Source organism: Chelonia mydas, chromosome 9 (assembly GCF_015237465.2).
Source record: "Chelonia mydas isolate rCheMyd1 chromosome 9, rCheMyd1.pri.v2, whole genome shotgun sequence".
Lineage (NCBI taxonomy): Eukaryota > Metazoa > Chordata > Testudines > Cheloniidae > Chelonia > Chelonia mydas.
Genome location: NC_057855.1, coordinates 79,280,676 through 79,300,859, shown reverse-complemented (window position 1 = coordinate 79,300,859; position 20,184 = coordinate 79,280,676). Strand labels below are relative to the sequence as shown.

The 20,184-nt window shown below is 41.9% G+C and overlaps 2 protein-coding genes across 4 annotated transcripts in view; one reads left to right on the top strand and one right to left on the bottom strand.

Moving 5' to 3' along the window:
* Positions 1 to 2,419, top strand: part of C9H8orf48 (chromosome 9 C8orf48 homolog) — a 38,229-nt gene extending 35,810 nt beyond the window's left edge. For all 3 annotated transcript variants that reach the window (XM_037909157.2, XM_037909156.2, XM_037909155.2), the window contains one exon: positions 1,619 to 2,419. In XM_037909157.2, the coding sequence (XP_037765085.1) occupies positions 1,619 to 1,723 (105 nt within the window). In that variant the 3' untranslated portion in view covers positions 1,724 to 2,419. The remainder of the gene's footprint in view (positions 1 to 1,618) is intronic.
* Positions 1 to 19,857, bottom strand: part of MTMR8 (myotubularin related protein 8) — a 168,937-nt gene extending 149,080 nt beyond the window's left edge. The window contains exon 1 of the mRNA XM_043522904.1: positions 19,607 to 19,857. Within this exon, the coding sequence (XP_043378839.1) occupies positions 19,607 to 19,621 (15 nt within the window). The 5' untranslated portion in view covers positions 19,622 to 19,857. The remainder of the gene's footprint in view (positions 1 to 19,606) is intronic.
* Between the last annotated feature and the right edge of the window lie 327 nt (positions 19,858 to 20,184).

Below are 20,184 nucleotides of genomic sequence, written 5' to 3'. Positions count from 1 at the left end.
CATTCTGTCCCATGGATTCCTACTTTCATGCTAAGAAAGCCTTCTGGAGCATAGGCGGCAAGTTATATCTCCACGTGGTGCCTTGGCATCAGCAATATTCAGAGACCAGGGGCCCAGCTCCACCAATATTTGGGGCTGGGTGTCCCCCCCAGCCCCACCTGCTGCGTGCGCCTCCTCCCCTGCTGTTGCCCCTGACTGTAGCCTCACTGGGGGTGAGGAGTGGGGCTCCCTCCTATGAGTGTCCCCTGCCTCCCCTTGCGGATCAGTGTGTCCCTGCCTCTGCCGTGCAGCTCCATGCTGCCTCCCTGCAGCAACTGCTGCCACAGGGTCCTAGCGCCCCCCATCTCCACTGCCAGGGCAGACTGACTCTGAGCCTGCCCGTCCACCTCAGACCCTTCCCTTTTCCTGCGGGACCCTCCACCAGCACAAGGGGCCCCCCCACGCCCGCAGTCACCGCTCCTGCCCCATGCTGGGCAAGGAGGCAGCCCCATCCCTCACCCCCAGTGAGGCTACAGTCAGGGGCAACAGCAGGGGAGGAGGCGCACGCAGCACCCCCCGGCACCCACCACGGGGGAGGCGAGGGAGATTCCTGGACCTGAGAGAGGCCTAGGGGCACGTGCAGTGACAGTGGTGGGGGTGAGTGTGCTGCTGGGGGGGCAGTAAAGGGCTGGGCGAAGTCCTCCTTTCTGGCCCATGTCCCGGAGCAGCCTGCCTGCATCCCAAACTCATCCCCAGCCCTGCCCCACCCCTGAGCCCACACCCCCAGCCACCCTCAACCCTCTACCCTAGCCCTGAGCCCCTCTAACACCACAAACCCCTCATCTCCAGTCCCAGCCAGAGACCTCATCCCTCCGCACCCTAACCCTCTGCCCCAGCCCTGAGCCTCTCTAACACCCCAACCCCCCCAGACAGAGCCCTCACCCTCTACACCCCTACTCTCGCCCTGAGCCCCTCCCACACCCCAAACCCTTCATCTGCAGGCACACCCCGCAGCCCTCACCCCTGCACTCCCTCCCTCTGCACCCACTCCCATCCCCAAACTCCCTCCCAGAACCTGCACCCCCTCCCTCCGCACGCCCTCCCATCCCCAAACTCCCTCCCAGAGCCTGCACCCTGAATCCCAATCCCCTGCCCCAGCCTAGGGCCTGCACCCCAGACCTCCTCCCCCACCCAAACTCCCTCCCAGACCCTTGGGCAGGTGGGGGGATGGACTTTGGGCAGGGGCGGGTTCTGGGCACCACCAAAAATTATACAAACCTGCAGCCCCTGTAATCTGGAGTGGGTTGCAGTAGGCCCTGACAGCATGGGCCATGACATGTACCTAGTGAGCTGAATAAAGGCAGTGAGCCTCTCTGCCCCTGTCCCTGTCCATCTCAGATGTCCTGAGATCGCTGGGATTTCTCTGGTTTGCTGGCTGTCACATCCTGTTCATTCTGATGTGGGAAGAATCCTCGTTCTCTGATGCAGTGTTCTTCAGGATATTGTGAGCTATAACTTATTAAATTTGCTGGCCCTTCTATGGGTAGCTCTGCACAAGGGATAATTTGGCCCTTAAGATGGCCCTTATCATTATAGTATGTGACAGATGCATACTCACTGCAGTTTTCTTTTATTTCAGGACTCGCTCACACTTATAGGAGAAATACACAAAAACCTCCCCAAGCTTTCAGAGGATCCAAGGAGCATATGGCAAAGACTGAATGAGAGAGGTCAGAAAGTGTAGGGCCTGGTTGTGATGAGCATTAATGAAAGAATGTAAGAGCTGGCAAAAATCTTCTGGTGACACTCATGTGCCTAATGCCTCCTAATGAGAACTGTTTTGTTAGGACAAACTGATCAGTGGGTAAATATCCTTGCAGGTAGAACCAGATATTCACAGAGCACAAGATTCCAACCGACAGTCCTGCTATGTGTCCTTCCCGAATGCAAAAGCTGCAATACAGTGTCATCCAACCAAATACATTTTTCAAATTATGGAAGCTGACATTTTTTTATTATTATTCTGACAAGGAATAACTATTGTTTTTCTGGGTTTGCTTATGGGATTTCAGAGCAGCTCACTGCTTCTTCCATCTGTACAAAAAATAGATGGTTCTGTTTTTCTGGGTGGGGAGGTGTAATTATTGGGCTTCAGCTCAATCTTTGCCTTCTGCCTCCTGTTAAATTGAAAGCTAGAGCCCCAGGTGGAGGAGAGAAAGAGACGGTTGCAGAGTAACTGTAAAAGGAATAAAATGAAACTGGGCATTTATAGAACTGGAATAATGAAAATGTGAACTGAAATAAATCAGTAACCCTGAGGATGCCAATAGGACAAGAAATGGCATTAAATTAATCATAGAACCTGTCTGGGGTGGATGTTTAGAAAGAGAAGGAAAACAAAATACAGAATAAAACTGGAATAAAATATCAATTAAGATAATATTTTGACTGTTTTCTGAACTTGCTGATGCATTTATTGTCACTGTCTATCAATTCCTGAAAAGGAATGTCACTATCTCATTGAGATTATCTCTGGGTGAAAGTCTGGTACTACATAGGAAGTCCAAGTAAAGAGGCTTTGCACAGGAGATCTCTGGGGGCTGGAAGCAGTGAAGTCCTTCTGCTCACTCCAAGCAGGGCATGTAGACAGCAGAATCATGACCACTACTATGGTCATCATCATGGCTTCCACTGACAGCCGTAGCACATTCCATCATCCCTCATTGGCAATGTGTAGCCAGTGGATCCACATGAGTTGCAGACTCGCTGGCCTCTGTAACCTCCATGTTTTCAGCGCGTTTGGGCCTTCCACAGCAATTGAGGATCTGGGTAGACATTTGTCTATCAAATGTGTATATGAAGGAGATCACTGCCTAATAGTTCAGTGGCTTGTAAAGACATTAGAATGGTACTTTGGTGTTGCATTTTTTTCCCTTTTGGTAAAAGAAAATCTATTAATGGGGTTGATTTGATGTTCTGTTTAAACAAACTACAGGTATGTAAGTGTTACATATACTATGTACTGTAGTTATCAGATCAGTGTACCCAGGGTTGTGTGTTTAGCCACATGGTTTCACGATGCACACATCAATATAAAGCATGAAAATAAAATTAGGATGGAGGGAATTAGAGGTTCACTTAGATTATCCTTGATCTTGTGGTATGAATAACCTCCATGAACGATTTCATTACTTTTGCCTGAGTAGGTGAGGCCTTCACTGAATCTCTAGAGCAGTCTTAAATTTTTTAATACTAGCCGTTCTCATTCCTTCACTGGCAGCTTATTCCACCTTTTAGCAACCCTCTGGGCATAGTAGCCCATCCTAAGAACTCCCATTAGCATCACTTTCAGTTTTAGATCACGACTGCAACTTATATAGCTATCTTATATGGTGAACAAGATGCCACTAGATTTTTTTGTTAATGCACCATCCTTAGGTATCTTAAAATCCCCCTCCTATCTCCCACTTTTATAACCCTGTTCACATTAGAATTCCATCTCTGCCCCATTTGTCTTGTGACTCCACTCCCCCTCCCTTCCCAAACTCTGCCTAATTCTTTGTTGACCTTTTTTGAACTCCATTAGCAAAAGTTCACCCGTTACTCAACATAAGGTCTCATAAGGGCTCTGTTATGGAGCAGTGGTAGCAAAGTACACACACAAAAAGGGAGGCCATGCCTAAGACCCTATGAAAATTTACCCTTGCATAACACAGTGCAAAATAATACATCTGTGTAGCTTTGTTTCACTACTAAAAACAAGGAATATTAGATTCTGGGTTCTAAATACATGTTGACAGGACACAACAGTGCATTTGAGCTCTGCTTTTGGTGTCTAGATTGTCACTGGAAATCTTGAAGTATTTCTTTTTAACTCTTAGTTGTCAACTCTTTGTATAAATACACTGAATTATAAGATCTTTGGATCAGGCACTTACCAATTTTATTTTCCCGCAGTGCACCATGCACACCCAATTTAGAGAGGCAGTTCAGAAAATTCATTTAAAAATTCACCAGCCGTATGGTCTGTGGTGTGTGTCTTTTTCTGCTACTCAGTACCGCAGGCTTAGAACAGTTTTGGAGTTCTTCTCTTTCATATTTTATCAACAGTAACTCTGGGATCTGAACACTTATTTTCTGTTACCTTGTTGCAGTTATTGCTGATGTACAGTATGAAGCAAATGAGAGAGCTTGCCCTGTAAATTACTTATTTCATATTCCTGTAGGGACTGAGACTAGTAACCAAAGAATTTTGACATGGAGACCACAGAAAGGCGCCTAGATCAGTGCTCTTCCTTTTACACTCCCCACAAGCCATTTATTTTTCTGAGAGAGATTTTTGGTTTGATCTGGAAAAACATCTTTAAAACTGTGATCAAGAAAAATTTATTCATCTGTTTTGCTTGTCTGTGCTCATTGGGGTATAAAAGGAGCAAGACTGATGAGGGGCGAGTCATACAGTAAGTAGATGTGGCACTGAAACAAATTAGTCCATCCATTGTGAAGTGTCATTTAGAGTTTTTCTTTTTTGGTTTTCATACTGCACACTGTTATCCTTTTTTAATCCTCTGAATGATTTGTGAAGTACTAGAGTTTATTGCTATGAACATCTTGCAAATGCAGAAGTGATTTGTTTTTGTTGCATACACTGATTTATTTTACATATTCATTGGTAATGGTTTTTGTGATGCTGCACTTTATTTGTTGCTAACCTCACCATGAATGTTGCTGAACTGACAACCTGAAAGATTATTAACCTGAAAGTAGCACCAGACTGATACAGCATTGGCTACTATGGCAGTGCAATCTCCCCCTGAACTGTCACACCTCATCCCTGAAGAGGTCACCTCTGAGGGGATGAAGTTAACTCCAAGCCCATTCATTCCTTAGCCTGTTTTCTGAGCACCAGTTATAGGAGTGGACTCTATGATATGGATGCTTGCCACTAGGAAATAGGCCAAAATGTCCATTTCATTCCCCATAGGCCAGTGCAATGCCTTTAGATGGTAATGATGTTCGATTGCTACTGACCTGGACTGGATTTAAACAAGGGCAGAGGTGAAAAACTGTATATCCAGTTTCCGATCCCTTGTGCTATCTGCGGCTTGGCTAGTTTCTTTACCAGTAAGCCTTATAGCAGTCTTAAATTTCTTCATTGTGTGCAGGCACACTCACTGGGAGAGAAGTTTAGAAGTGCCACAAGCTCTCTAGTGCCCCGTGCCTTGTCAGAAACTCATCCCTGATCAACAACCTGCATAGCTTCATTGGTGCCAATCTTATACAAATTCACCTTTCCCTCCTTGAGACACCTTTCTCTGTAGCCAATGTCATCATTGCCGATGAAGCCAGTCCAATCCCATTCATTCAAATTGAAAGTTTGTCAGGAGCGTTGAACGGGTGGTAATGAAGTGCAAGGTTTACTGCTTTAAAGAATAGTGCCCTCCTGTGGGGATGAATCATCATATTGACACAGTGCCCAGATTCTACGCCACTGCAAATCTGGACTAACTCTACTGATTTCAGTGCAGTTAACCCAGGATATATACCCTGGTATCGAATTTGAAAGTTGTTCTAATATGTATATTTTTTTTAAATAATAATGTGCCCTGTGTCTTCAGGTCATAACTTAAATATTATCTGGTATAACAAAGAAATTATTTAAATTATTTTATTGTCTCCGCTAAATAAAAACTTAGCTGGGCACACAAACATGCGCAAATTGCTGCTGCGTACAGTATAGGTGTTATAGTAAGGGGCACTTTGTTAAAAATGTAAAATGTTTCAGAGTTTTTTTTATTTTCTCGAATGTATATATCAATAATGTATGGATTAGGTTTTCATTTTTGTCCTCCCCAGTCTACTGTCCCTTTCTCTCACGCAGTTGATATACTGTAGGTCTTTACCTACACAGACTCGAAAATGGGATTGATGAGTTGTGAGGGGGGGTGGGGGGAATGCCACTTTGCCCGTTCCCCAAATAAGGTAGTGGGTACCTTGTTCTTTTCAGAACATGCCTTTCAAGTTGCTAACAAAATATATCGGGGGGCCCTATGAAAGCATTATCCACCTTCTGGACATGGGCATTCACTGCTTCTTTATTTATTTATTTTGTAACAAAATAGTACTGTTTGTTCTCACATTGAATAGTGTGTATGATCCATAAATACATTGTAAAATAGATCTGTAGCATGTAACAGAGTCTGCCTTTAGAATATCCCATGAAGATCCATATTTTTGTTGTTAGCACTGTTAAGAACATTTACATCTTTAATCTTCTTGCCAGTTTTTAAATTGAACTTTTTTGCCTACAGAAGCAAGTGTACAGCATTATCACAGTATTACAGCTTGTTTAAAAATACATACAGCACCAGCTAATGGTAATTGCAAGCAAGCTATATACTTGAGCAGGGTTTTTGTTTGCATTTTTTACATATTTTCTACATTTTAAAACAGCTACTTATACTGATGTTATATCCAACACTTTGTTAGAAAATATTACTTACATATGTTACCCACAATAGAGTCGGCATCTTTTGCATGACATAACATTACAGGCATCAAAAATAGAAACACACCATTGTAAGCCTGGTTAAAAATAATTGCAAGCTTTAAAAAAGTGTGTTCAGCTTGCATGCTCCTTAATAAGTCTGGGCCCATCATGTGAGGTGCTGAGTGCCCTCAATTCCCATAGAAGTAAAGTGCCATCAGAACTTTGCAGCATTGGACCCTAAAACAAAATAAATTGAGTGATTATCAACATACAGTCTGCTAGCAAACATAGGGCTCAATCCTGCAAGCCCTCTGTGCATGGAACTCTTCTTGAAGTCTTTGTGAGTTCTGCCCCAGAAGGCTTTCAGGACTGGGTGGTAATTGGGTAAAATCCTGTGGACCTTACTCAAATAAAGCTCCCATTAACTTCTCAAATTTTGAGCCGGATCATCTGCTAATGCAAATCATCATCGCTCTATCAACTCCCGTCAGCTGTGTTGATTGGAACGAGCTGAGACTCTGGCCCTTTGACTGCCATGGGAATTTTGATAGAGTAAGGACAGCAGGGTTTGACATACTGTTTTTTAATAAATAAAATGCAGATTAGAATACATAGTTGCATTGGTTTTGCTTTGCACAAATGAGACAACTGAATATTTTTGACTTATAATGAAGCTGTTGGAAATTTCCAAACCATTAATAATTCTTACAAATTAGGTAAAACCAGGATATATTTAGGTGGATATTTCAATATGTAACTTCCAATAGTTAGTTATTTTTCACTTTCAGGTAATGCAGGAATATTTCATGTTGGATTGATTTCTTTTATGAAACAAGTCCTGACATGCTTTGGAACATGCTCTTTTCATGGTCTCGCTGATATTCCTCTTGCGCTTTCTGCAGTCTTTTACCCCTCAGTTGCCACTTGTGGAAACAGTAGGTCACTAGGGATGTCATTATCAAAGAGAAAATAATGATCAGCACTATTATCAGTGCAACCGTGGATGAGAGGGACCCTTCTAGCTGTTTAGTTTCAGTGTCTCCTGTTGCATTCAGCTTAGCAAAGTTTTCATATTCCGTCAAAGCCAAAAGTGCAGGTACAGGAGTTTCATTGAACTTGGGCCTCATTGGGATTCAGTAGTTGCCCTCACTCACTCAAATTTCTGAAAAATCATGAACTAGGATTCCCACATAGCCCACGTTGTCCACAAGAAATTTTTTTCTCAGCTTCTCAAGGCATAGATGGGGCTCAGAAGTATTGTTTGTTTATGAAGCCATGCAGCTTATAAGGAAGAGGATGTGTCAGAAAGTTAACAATGCATGTCATCTATATCCAAACAGTGTATAAGTCAGAAACTGGTGCTCACTGTCGTCTCTGTCAGAAGAAAAAGCTGCTGATCTCACTGCCAGTTTTTGAATCTTTGTTTTCTTGAATGGATAATTGGAGAAAATCAAATCAATTTTCCTGTAACATTGTGGTGTCAGGGCTCCTCCTCAGGCTTAAAGGAAAAATAAGCGCTACAATGAGCACAGTTTACATCTTATGAATTTGCTTCACAGTGAGTGTTTTCTTTTCCCCAAAGTATTCCCCAAAGAGAATAAAATCCAAGGCAGATTTTTTGCTGAGAGGCGGACTTGGTTTTTCTAACATTGTAGTTTCTAACAAAATCAGTTACAGAAAAAAATCTTTCATTCTAATGAAGGCCTTTCTTTCCTCTTCTTTAATATTTGTTCTCACATTCACCTTGTCTGGAAGAGATTTTATTTTTTGTTCTTTTTAAACTGGAAATTCAGAGATGTCATCACTGATTGCAAAGCTGGGGTCTGGAAAAATTACCTAGGTTAAGAATGACATAGGGTTAGATCAGAGTTTTGCTCTCGTCAGCTGTCACCTGAGCTAAACGCTAGAATCTTAAAGACTTGATTTTGTATACTGTGATATAACTTAAAACCACAAGAATTGTTTTATTTCTGTTTGCCATGAATATTGGCATAGAGCCCAGTCCTGCAAAAATTTAATCATGCGAGCAGTTCCATTGAAGTCAAAAGGGGCAAGTCTAGTGAAGGACAACTGGTGTGAGGAAGGGTTTGCAGGATCAGAACCTCATTGTGCTTCAGATGTCATTCTGAAGTTCAGTTTAAAGTCAGGAGGGACCATACTCTGCCGTCCTGACTCTGGCAGAACTGCCATTGAGGTCATTTCTTTCTCCCTCCAGTCAGGATAGCAGGATTTGGTCCCATAAGATTTTCTTTTGGGAAGGAGAGTGATGAACATTTTTAGACCTATTTATTTGAAATAACAGATTGCTCCAAGCCCCCTCCACCTGACTTCCGAGTGCTTCAAGGCCAAAATTAGGTCTTGGAGATGTTGCATCACAAGCATTTGTTCTAAGAGTCTCCATATAACAAGAGGCAGTTGTAACAGATCCTGCTTCTGGAAATCTGTGGCTCATCCCACTCAGGCTAGCAGAGAACTGAGGGTCTGCTTTACTAATTAACAGCATTTCTAAGCCATTCTTGACTGTAATAAAGACTGTTTACTATAGATTAGCATTCTATTGATGTTATAAGATGTAAATGAGCAGTTCTTGCCAGTTAGAAACAATATGTTCACAGAGTGAAAAATGTCTATTTTAAAGAAAGTTTAAAAGCCAGCATTTAGTTTAGCTTAGGACAATAAAAAACTTGTTGGTAAAGCTGATTGCAAGTTTATTGCATGTAAGAAAACTGTAGGTGGGGAACACCTAGCTTCTTTAATGAGTAAGTCTACTGGTTGCACTGTTCAGAAAGGCTATCTCAGGAGGTTTTGAGCAACAATGTTATTATAATGCTATCCAGCTCCACAAACAGCACCATTGTCAAGCAGCCGAAGGCAGGAAACTGGGATGAAGGGATTTAAGACCATTAGGAACTGCCTGTCTGATTTTCAGTGTTGCTGTAAAACCACCACCCACTCTGAAGTCCATGGGCATGGAGTATGCTCAGTGCCTCTGAAAAATTAGGTCTTGTCATACCTTACCCAGCCAATCATCCATCTAACATAGTATCCCCTCTCTAACTGGCTTTTACCAGATACGTCAGAAAAAGATGTAAAATCTTCATAAGACACCCAGCCAGGTATACAATACTATAATGTGAAGATGAGTGGTGATTCTTCCCGGCTCCATTTGACAATCAGTGAAGGTGGCCATGTTTTCAGAATCAAAATTGGGGTGGTTTTATGTCAAGATATTTTAGGACTGTGAAATAGAGCTCTGAATTCTTGCTCCTTTCTTTGGTTGAAAAGTAACAATGGTCCTGTGGTTAAGGGGAAGTTCTATGGTCTATGTTATGGATGTGGTCAGACTAGATGATGACAATGGTCCCTTCCGGACTTAGAATCTGTTTATCTGAAAGGCAACTGGATTGACAATCAGAATCAGGAGGTCTCAGCGTTCAGTTCCTAGCTCTGACACAGTTTCCCTGTGTGATTTTGGACAAATTACGTATAAGAAAACAACAGGTGCCTTAGTTCCCCATCCGTAGAATGGGGATGTTAATGCTTCTTTTGTCTGTCTTGTCTATTCAATTTGTAAGCTTGTTGGGGTGAGGAATATCTCTTACTATATGATTATGCATGCTTTGCAGAGTGGAGCCCCAATATCAGTCAAGGCCTCTAGGCACTACAGTGATAAATAATAATCTGCTTCACCTGCAGCAGTGGAGTAGCTCAAAGAAAAGCTTTTCTTTGCTTCTTCCCCCTGCACATCTCTATCAATTGCTGGCCTCCCATTCATGCTTCTGGCAACCATAGAGAGGAGGGAAGTGAGAGACAAAGGGACCACAGGGTAGGCCCTCCTTCCCAGCTGGAGCAGAGCTTTTGCACTGCCTAGACTGGAACGTCAACTCATCAGACACAAACTGCAGTGTTGTCATCTGACATGTCATGACAAGAATTGACCCTGAACACTGGTTGAAGCAAAGCCAATACTCCTTATATGAAGAGTTAGACATGTTAAAAAAATGTATAGCAGTAAAACTAGCTCTGGAACAAACACCTAGTAATTATAAAAACCTGCAGGAAATACCCTTTCACACAATGTTTAATTAGACTGTGGAACTCAGAGCCACAGCATGCTGAGACCAAGGATGTAGCAAGATTCAAAAAAAGATTGGACACTTTCATGGATGACAAGAATATCCAGAGTTATAAAAAGTTAATGCTGAAAAAGAATGTTGGAAGGGACATAAAATGTCACGTTTCAAGGTTTAAGCCAATCTCAAACTTTAAGAGAGCAGGAGGAGACCTTCGTAGAATACCAGATTAGCCCCCTTCAGACTGCAAGGTTTCTCGTACCTTCTTCTGAAACATGTGGTGCTGGACATTGTCAGAGACTGGATTAGATGGACCACGGGTCTGATCCAGTCTGATAGTTCCTATGTCCCTATTAATGTTTTGACTGATGAAATTAAAGCACAAGATATTTCAGGGATCCCTGCAGACACTGGGACAACATGTGAAAAATCAGAATTGTCCCAGGATGTATTTTACAATCAGTTTATGTTCAAAACATGAGTATTGGTAGCTCTGGACTTTTATTTTAGCTCATGGTATGGCACATACTTTTATTATTATTATTATTATTCATCAAAGTGTTTAATCCTTTTTTAAATATAAAAGAACCTGAAAACCTCCTCCAACTGAGGCAATTTCATCCTTTTTCTTATTCAGTCTGTATTTTAAAAGTGCAAACTATACTGTTTCAGAGTAACAGCCGTGTTAGTCTGTATTCGCAAAAAGAAAAGGAGTACTTGTGGCACCTTAGAGACTAACCAATTTATTTGAGCATAAGCTTTCGTTGGCTACAGCCCACGTCATCGGATGCATAGAATGGAACATATAGTAAGAAGAGATATATATACACATACAGAGAACATGAAAAGGTGGAAGTAGCCATACCAACTGCAAGAGGCTAATTAATTAAGTTGAGCTATTATCAGCAGGAGAAAAAAAACTTTTATAGTGATAATCAAGATGGCCCATTTAAACAGTTGACAAGAAGGTGTGAGGATACTTAACATGGGGAAATAGATGCAATATGACAGGTTTCAGAGTAACAGCCGTGTTAGTCTGTATTCGCAAAAAGAAAAGGAGTACTTGTGGCACCTTAGAGACTAACCAATTTATTTGAGCATAAGCTTTCGTGAGCTACAGCTCACTTCATCGGATGCATACTGTGGAAAGTGTAGAAGATCTTTTTATATACACACAAAGCATGAAAAAATACCTCCTCCCACCCCACTCTCCTGCTGGTAATAGCTTATCTAAAGTGATCACTCTCCTTACAATGAGTATGATAATCAAGTTGGGCCATTTCCAGCACAAATCCAGGGTTTAACAAGTACGTCTGAGGGTGGGGGGGGGGGAAACAAGGGGAAATAGGTTACCTTGCATAATGACTTAGCCATTCCCAGTCTCTATTCAAGCCTAAGTTAATTGTATCCAATTTGCAAATTAATTCCAATTCAACAGTTTCTTGCTGGAGTCTGGATTTGAAGTTTTTTTGTTGTAATATAGCAACTTTCATGTCTGTAATCGCGTGACCAGAGAGATTGAAGTGTTCTCCGACTGGTTTCTGAATGTTATAATTCTTGACATCTGATTTGTGTCCATTTATTCTTTTACGTAGAGACTGTCCAGTTTGACCAATGTACATAGCAGAGGGGCATTGCTGGCACATGATGGCATATATCGCATTGGTGGATGTGCAGGTGAATGAGCCTCTGATAGTGTGGCTGATGTTATTAGGCTCTGTGATGGTGTCCCCTGAATAGATATGTGAGCACAGTTACAGTGTGTATGATAACACCCATTGTTTCATGTTCTCTATGTATATAAATCTCCCCACTGTATTTTCCACTGAATGCATCCGATGAAGTGAGCTGTAGCTCATGAAAGCTTATGCTCAAATAAATGTGTTAGTCTCTAAGGTGCCACAAGTCCTCCTTTTCTTTTTACTGCTAAACTTGTACCAGAGGAGAGGAAAAGAACACTTCCAAGTGGAGAGTTTGCCTGCCCCTGCTGGTTTCTCACCAACTGAACTTTTTAGAATTTAAAGACTCAGGGTGAAATTCTGGCTCCATTGAAATCAGTGAGAGTTTTCAAGCAAGGAGCGGTAGTTAATTACAGTGTAAATGGGAAAAAAAAGACAAAGGCAGATTTGTTTCTAAATTAAATGGTTTTCAGAGGGTTTTTTTTATTAGTTATCAATGCATCTTTTGAATGACAAAAGAATCTTTAATGTGGAACATATATTAAAAGCTAAAGTATTTCATAGTAAAAGCTCAAACAAAACAAGAATGTCCCTCCTTGAAGTTGACCCTCAGGAATAAAAATGTAAATGTATTTGGTTCATTCTGAATATTGGGCAACAAATTATTTCTTATGTTGTTTGGTTGTTTTCATGTATCAGTGAAATGTCTTTGGTGTCTCTTGCTTAAGCATTGCTGGAGTTCACTTTCGTAGAGATCTAATGCCCCAATAATGTGTACACCTAAATTCCATTAACGTTTAACAAGTATATTGAGCACATTACAATGGAGTGAATAAAACCTGTTAATTTTAAGGTGACAGAATGTCTTGCACTAAGGATGTATAAGGTGGCTCAGATTGTTGATCACAAACAAAAGAGTATGCTATTGATACAATATGTATCACAACTTAGAGTCAGATTCTGCCACTCTTGCTCATGTTGAGTAGCATCTTCTTATTCTGAGCTATGATACTACTCAATTTGAGTTAGGGAAGCAGAACTGGATTTTAAGATCCTTAGTGCAGGGATTGTCTTTTCTTGTGTGTTGGCCTCTAATAATTTTATTTGATTGAACAAATATACATTCCTGAAGTGTGTTCTCCGTACTTCTAAATGGAATTCTCCAATAGGGAGCCTGCAGGTGGATTTTGAATTTTCTTCCAGTTTTGGGGGAGAGAAGAAGAAGGGAATGTTTGATTATAGTTTGCATGAAAAGCATTCTTGGTCCTCCCCTACCTTGCCCTCTCCCCAAATAAAAGAGAGCCTCAGACAAAGATAAATTCAGATTAGCTGAATCTGATAACATGATTTATAACTGGAAACAAGATAACTTTGTTTAAAGTTAATCAGCAGCTTTGTGACTTCATGTAGGAAGTTGTCTGCCCTGTATGTGAGAGCAGAATATGACCTACTCTATTTATCACTGTGCTTTTTAATAATAAACTAACAATTTGCATTTGACTCATTTGCAGAATCCTTTAAAATTAAACACTGAATGGGAGACAGAGCTTCCCTCATGTTTTTTTTCCTATTTCCTTTTTGTATAACTAGGTTTCACCCATCTTTATTGCAGTTAAATTAGGAAGGGCTGAATACTGTGAGGTTCTGATGACCCTTATCTCCATTGGAAGGATTGGGCCCAGAATTTTCAGGTTAGGTATGAGAAATGTTAATGAGTCTATTAATATATACTGTGCATTTTTGTAATTGATCCAGATCTTCCTTGTCTGAATTTCAAATTGTATCAGTTGAATAGGAATGAATTAGAGGGTCTTATAAATCACCAACAAATGTGAGAAGTGGTGTCATCCGCTAGTGGCCAAAAGATCTTCTCTAAGGCTATTGGGGTGGGCTATAATTCTACTCCAGTGAAATCAGAGGCAAAATTCATTTTGGTTTCAGTACAAGCAAGATGTCTGGCCGCTGAGTTGTAACATACACATCCTCCATTTTTAAATAAAATAGTATTACCTCTAGCAGTTGTAGCATATAAATATGTATTTGGGGATTTTTGTATATCTAGTTACAGGGTGTCATTCTTCCTTCAGATACATTGTAAATTTTCCTGCTGCCTTTTGAATGGTATATTGTGTTTTATTGTATTATGAAATAGTGTTCCTGGTTTTTCTGTACTCACATCTGTTTGATGTAGGGATATTTGTAGTAAATATATCCATCATGATGTAAGCCAGATATGTAAATGTTACCTTTTATTCCTTCAAAGCCTGTGTGACAAGACAATGAATAATACACTCCTATGCAAAACAGCAGCTGAAAACCAGAGAGAGAACAAATAAGGAGCAGGGAAGGACTTCAAGAAGCAAGTAATATGAGGTTTCTGGGTGGCGACTGAATTTTGGTTGTACAAGGGATTTTTCATAGTCTCCGGCATAGGACCAATGGCCATATTTTTAAAGGTATTTAGGCACCCTATGATGCAGATAGGCACTTTAGTGGTATTTTCAAAAGTACCTACAGTGCCTAGGCACTTCTGAAAATCCCACTACGTGCCTGCCTGCATCTTTAGGCACCTAAATACCTTTGTAAAACTGGCCCTCCGTTCCTGAACATGCGAAGAGCTGAGGAACCTGAACTCCCACTAATGTCACAGGGAGCTGACAGTGGTTCGTACATCACAGGAGGTGCTGGACGCCTTTTAAGATCAGGATTTAAAAGTAAACTTGGGGATATTACAGAGCAGAAGCCTCATCAAGGCATGCTTGTGATGTCACTAAGTGTAGGAATGAACACCTGATCAGTTTAGTTGAGAAGTCCAGAAATACCACGCACTTTTATTTTAACCTTCCTGATCTTGTGTCCCAAAGCAAAGCCACAACCTGTGCTATACCAGACTTACATTTATGCACACACCCCTCCCAAAAAGAACAGTTTGCATAAAAAAGCCCTTTGCTATTATGTCCTGGGACATAACAGGACACTTAGATGAAGATTTAAGCAAGTCAATTAGTTCTTTAATTAAATCTATAAAATTCCAGCCCTGATCTCTTAGCATACTTTACCCTATTTTTATCTTAATGGGAGAGAGAACTCAGCTTTTAACAGTTTTCGGTCTGGTGACTCCTGTTTAGCTTCATTAAACTGTATTCTGAAATATGACTTTGCTTTTCTAGCTGTTTTAATAGTTATGTTTTGTGGAAGGATAGTGTTTATTTCCTTTCTCTTTCTCTGTGTTGTTGTCTTCTCCACTGCAAAACAAGGCTGCAGGCTTTAGTGTTGCTCATAATACTCTTTTGAGCATTGGTGTGAGATTCATGAACTCAACTGAAGACCCAGTCTGTTCCTATAGACACCAACTCTAGTGAGACTAATTTCTCCAAGAAAACACTATAGTATGTTCAGGTAGCTTTTAGGGACAGATTTAAATTGACAAAAGCAAGTTACTTCAGAGCTGAAACTGACACTGTCCTTAGGAACATAAAAATGGCCAGTGGTCCATCCAGCCTAGTAGCCTGTATTTGACAATGGCCAGTTCCAGATGTTTCAGAGGGAATGAACAGGACAATTTAGACTGAAGCATCCCCTGTCATCCAATCTGAGCTTCTGGCAATGGGAGGTTTAAGAACACCCGAAGCATGGGGTTGCATCCCTGACCATCTTGGCTAATGGCCATAGATGGACCTATCCTCCCTGAACATATCTAATTATATTTTGAAGCCAGTTATACTTTTGGCCTTCATACCATTCCATGACAGCAAGTTTCACAGGTTGATTATGCATTGTATGAAGTAGTACTTCTTTTTGTTTGTTTCAAATCTGCTACCTATTGATTTCATTGGATGACCCCTAGTTCTTGTGTTATGTGATGGGGTACATAATACTTCCCTGTTCATTTTCTCCACACTGTTCATGATTTTATAGACCTCTGTCTTATCTCTCCTTCCTTGTCTCTTTTCTAAGCTGAACAGACCCAGTCTTTTTGATCTCTCCTGGTACTGAAGCTGTTCCATACCTGTAATCATTTTTGTTGCCCTTCTCTGTACCTTTTCTAAGTCTAATCTCCTTTTGGAATTCCAATTCTAATGTTCTTGATAGCTCAGTGAGCTGAATTCTGAGATGCTAAGCGCACACAATACCCAATGATTTAGATTTAGTGCAGCACTATTCAGCATGTGGCCTCTTTTGCCTATATATGGCAGAAGTTGCTAATATGTGTTTTTATGCACCATATTTGCTGCTCATCTTAGGCAAAATAGAACACGTTAAGGATTGCTGAACCAGTTTTTCTGGTTTATATAAAACTCTTAAGGATTCATTTCTGATTTTTAAATTTTTTTTATTTTAAACTAGCCAATCCCAAAGTACAGGAAAGTTGAAGCAACAGACCTATTTTATTGTTTTGTGTTTCACCTATTCTTGACATTCATATTTATCTTATTGACCTTAATGGTTTCTTCTCAGCTGTGGTGGTCTAACATGTACAGTGTGCAGCTATGACTTAATACACATCAGTGTCTTCTTAGGCATGATTACTATCTTTCATGCACTGCATATTTGTCTGGATTAATGGCCAAATCAGTGCTGTTCCAGTTATACATGTGCAACACTTATTTTAACTTTAGTGTGTATGTTGGGGTGAAAGGGTGGCTGATAGTCTTAACCTCTGAGAAACCTGTTTGCCAATATTTTACAGTGCAGTTGTGAACCTATAGGATTAGATGATGATAATGGTTGTGTTGAATAACCCTTACCTATAGCAGCCCATCTGGGCTGTAATGCAGAGTTTTAGCCACTATCATAGGGTATTGTTCCTTTTAGGTGTCCACATTCAGTGTATTTAAAATACAAGGTAGGAAACCAGTATATGGAGAACTATGTTGTATTGTAATTTTATTCTCTGAGCATTTGAACAGGTCTGTTCCTTTAACCTATGCAGTTGGAAGTAGGCTTCAGTGCATTGTTAAAATTGTTTTGATATTTCTGGTCTCAAAACTACATACAATATATTTTCCCTCAAAGGATGCATCTTTCAGATAAGCCACAATTTGTTTTCCCTGTCAGAAAAATAGTCTTACATAATCAGATCCAAAATGTCCCTCACACAACCAGGCGCGTCCTTTCTTCCTTTTTGGACAACTTTTTTCTTCTTTTAGTTCCACATTCTTGTCTTTCCATACCTGATCCCGACACTGATTCCCACCTCTCTCATCTTTCAAAATCAGGGGGAATTATCAAGCAGCCTAGGAGATCTATAAATGGTCTAGATTTGTATGATACATTATTCTATGAAAACACAATTCTGAATTCAAAGCTGACCCTAATGTCTCTCCGAACTGGCACATCCAATGCTTAAAATCTCTCAGTGAATGTATGCTAAATATTTTAAAGATCAGTTTGTCCCAATGCTTCATCTTACATCTCTCAGAGTCAGAGCAAATGCTCACCAGCCCAGATCCAAGTGGATTGTTTTAGTCAACCCGTAAATTGCGGAATGGATTGAAAACCTGAGAGCTGCTTGGAACTGAATTTTTTTTTTAAACCGGAAGCAGAATCCTCACAAAATAAATTAAAATCTCAAAACCTTCATTGCCCTTTCCATTAACTTCTGATTTTCTTTGCAGATTCAGGAAGGTTCTGGTTCAGAGTTAATGGATTGGTTGTAAAAGGGAAATGAATGAATGAGTCTCTCTTCTCCCCCACCCTTCCCTTTTTTCCTTTACCATGCTCATGATAAATATAATTATAGATGGGATGTTTCCATGGATTTTAGATGAAAATGAGATACGGCAAGACTGAAACTCCTACAGGGATAATATTTTTTGAAGTTGCCAAAGAGCAGAAGATAATGTTGTGAACATTCAATTGCTCATATAACTCATTTAGAAAAGAAAGACTCTTTCACATACCAGCCAGTGTGCCTGTTCTGGATGAATAGATCCGGCATAACACTGTAATGTATTCAGCACTGTGGGAATTGCACCTTCCAAGATGTACAGGAAAAATAACAAGTTGGGGGGAAGAAGTGGAGCGGGGGCAGTGATGGATGGTATTTTGGATGTATATGCAGAGTGTCTGTGGATTTCTGGAAGGAGCTCACATTTCTCTCTCTCCCCCCCCCCCCCCCGCCCCACTCCCATCCGTGGGCTGAGTGTTGTCTGGATCCCTAACAATAAAGGGTGATAGAGGAGGAAAAGCATCAAGCCTCCTGTTTCCCCCACCCGCACTTTAAAACAGAAGTAATCTCCTTTTGGGGATAGAAGGACTGAGGTGCAGTGGAGTTGGGCTGGGTCTGAGCTGAGGCTGAAGAGCAATGCAGTGAAGGAGAGGGAGACAGACTTTCCTTTGACATTCTGGATATTCTAGTGGGGGCTGACTTTGCCTTTAACTTGAAAGAGCACAGTCAGAGAACTGCGAAGTTATATGAACTGCATTACAGATCAGTGGGCATGACATATATTAGTGTGTGTTACATGTTACATGTTACATGTATGGGTGTAGGCGTGTGAAAGGAGGGTTACGTGTTATAGGTATGTGCGGAAGAGAAGGTATGGTGTGTGTGTGTGTAAGGGTGGGCTACATGTTACATGTGTCTGTGTGTGGAAGAAGGGTGCATGTTCCATGTGTGGAAGGGAGTTCCTGATGAGTGCATGTGTGTGGAAGGGGTGGGGGGACAATTACCTGTGTGGGAGGGGTAGGGTGCCTGTTATATGTATGTAAAGAAGGGGCGTGTGCATGGCATGTATGTGTGAAAGGGGTGCATGTTGTCTGTGAATGGGCAAGGGACTCTGTGTGTGTATGTATGTGGGTGGGAAGGGACTGCACGTTACATGTGTGTGAATGCATCATGTATGTTTATACAGAGTTGGGTCACATAAAAGGCGTCCACTAAACCGCTCAAAGTGCAGCAAACCGCCACGGTTGCCTCGTAGCTTTGCCATCATCGGAAGCGTTTTGTCTCTCCAAGCCAGGGCAGGGCTGTGCCGTGCCGGTCTGGAGCTGTCCAGCTGCTGAATTTCGCTCCAGCCGGTTTTATGCGAAGCGGCGACGGCTTGCGGTAGCTGACTAAAGCAAAACGCAACACTGCAACTCCCTGCCCGCCGCTCGCTTTGCGATGCAGCCGCCTGCCCCTCCGGACTCAAGGCACGGCTGGGGCGTGCATCGGTCAGCGCTCCCATCGCCTCTCGCTTCCCCCTTCTTCAATCCCCAGGTGGTCCCAAAACCAGCCCCTGAGACAGCTTTCCCGGGCACAGGCCACCCCTGCCCTCTGCCCGGATGGCACAACAGGACAATAAAGGGGTTAGAACGTGTTTAAACACAGCCCCAAACACTGAACCCGCCGCGCCGCCCGCAGGAAACAACTGGATTCCTCGGAACCGTGCAGCACTTACCTGGCCCGGCCCCATCTTCTCAGCACCCGGGGCGGCTTTGGAGAGGGAGGGTTGTCAGGGGCTGTGGGGCTGGCGAAACGGAGCCCCACGCGTGACGCCTGCCCCAGTGGTCACTAACCATGCTCATCCGCCGCGGTCTTTCCGAGGGAGAGGCAGAGAGTGCGCGGGCGGGTCGCGCTGCAGAGCCTGCCAGGCTGGAATCGCTGCCACGACACCAGCCACCCCAGCAGCACTCACGGAGCCCAGCCAAAATGTTCAACTTTATTGAGGAGGGAGAATGGATCACGTGAGGCGCTTCCCCAAGCTGGGAGGAGCGTGGTAGTGCAAAATCAGGTCACTAACATCAAAAGCCAGGACTTAGTCATAGACACAAAGATGAATCGTGTTAGCATAATCCAGGCATATAAAGCAGGCTGAGACAAAGCCAGGAGATACTCACAGGAATTAAAAGCATCGCTGTTTTCCTCTCGTGTCTATGTCATTTATCAGGCTAATCTATTGCTCTTTTTAACAGGTGACTTTTACTCATTTAGTTAAAAATAAAATTAGAATGGGAAAGAACTGTTTTCACCTTCCAA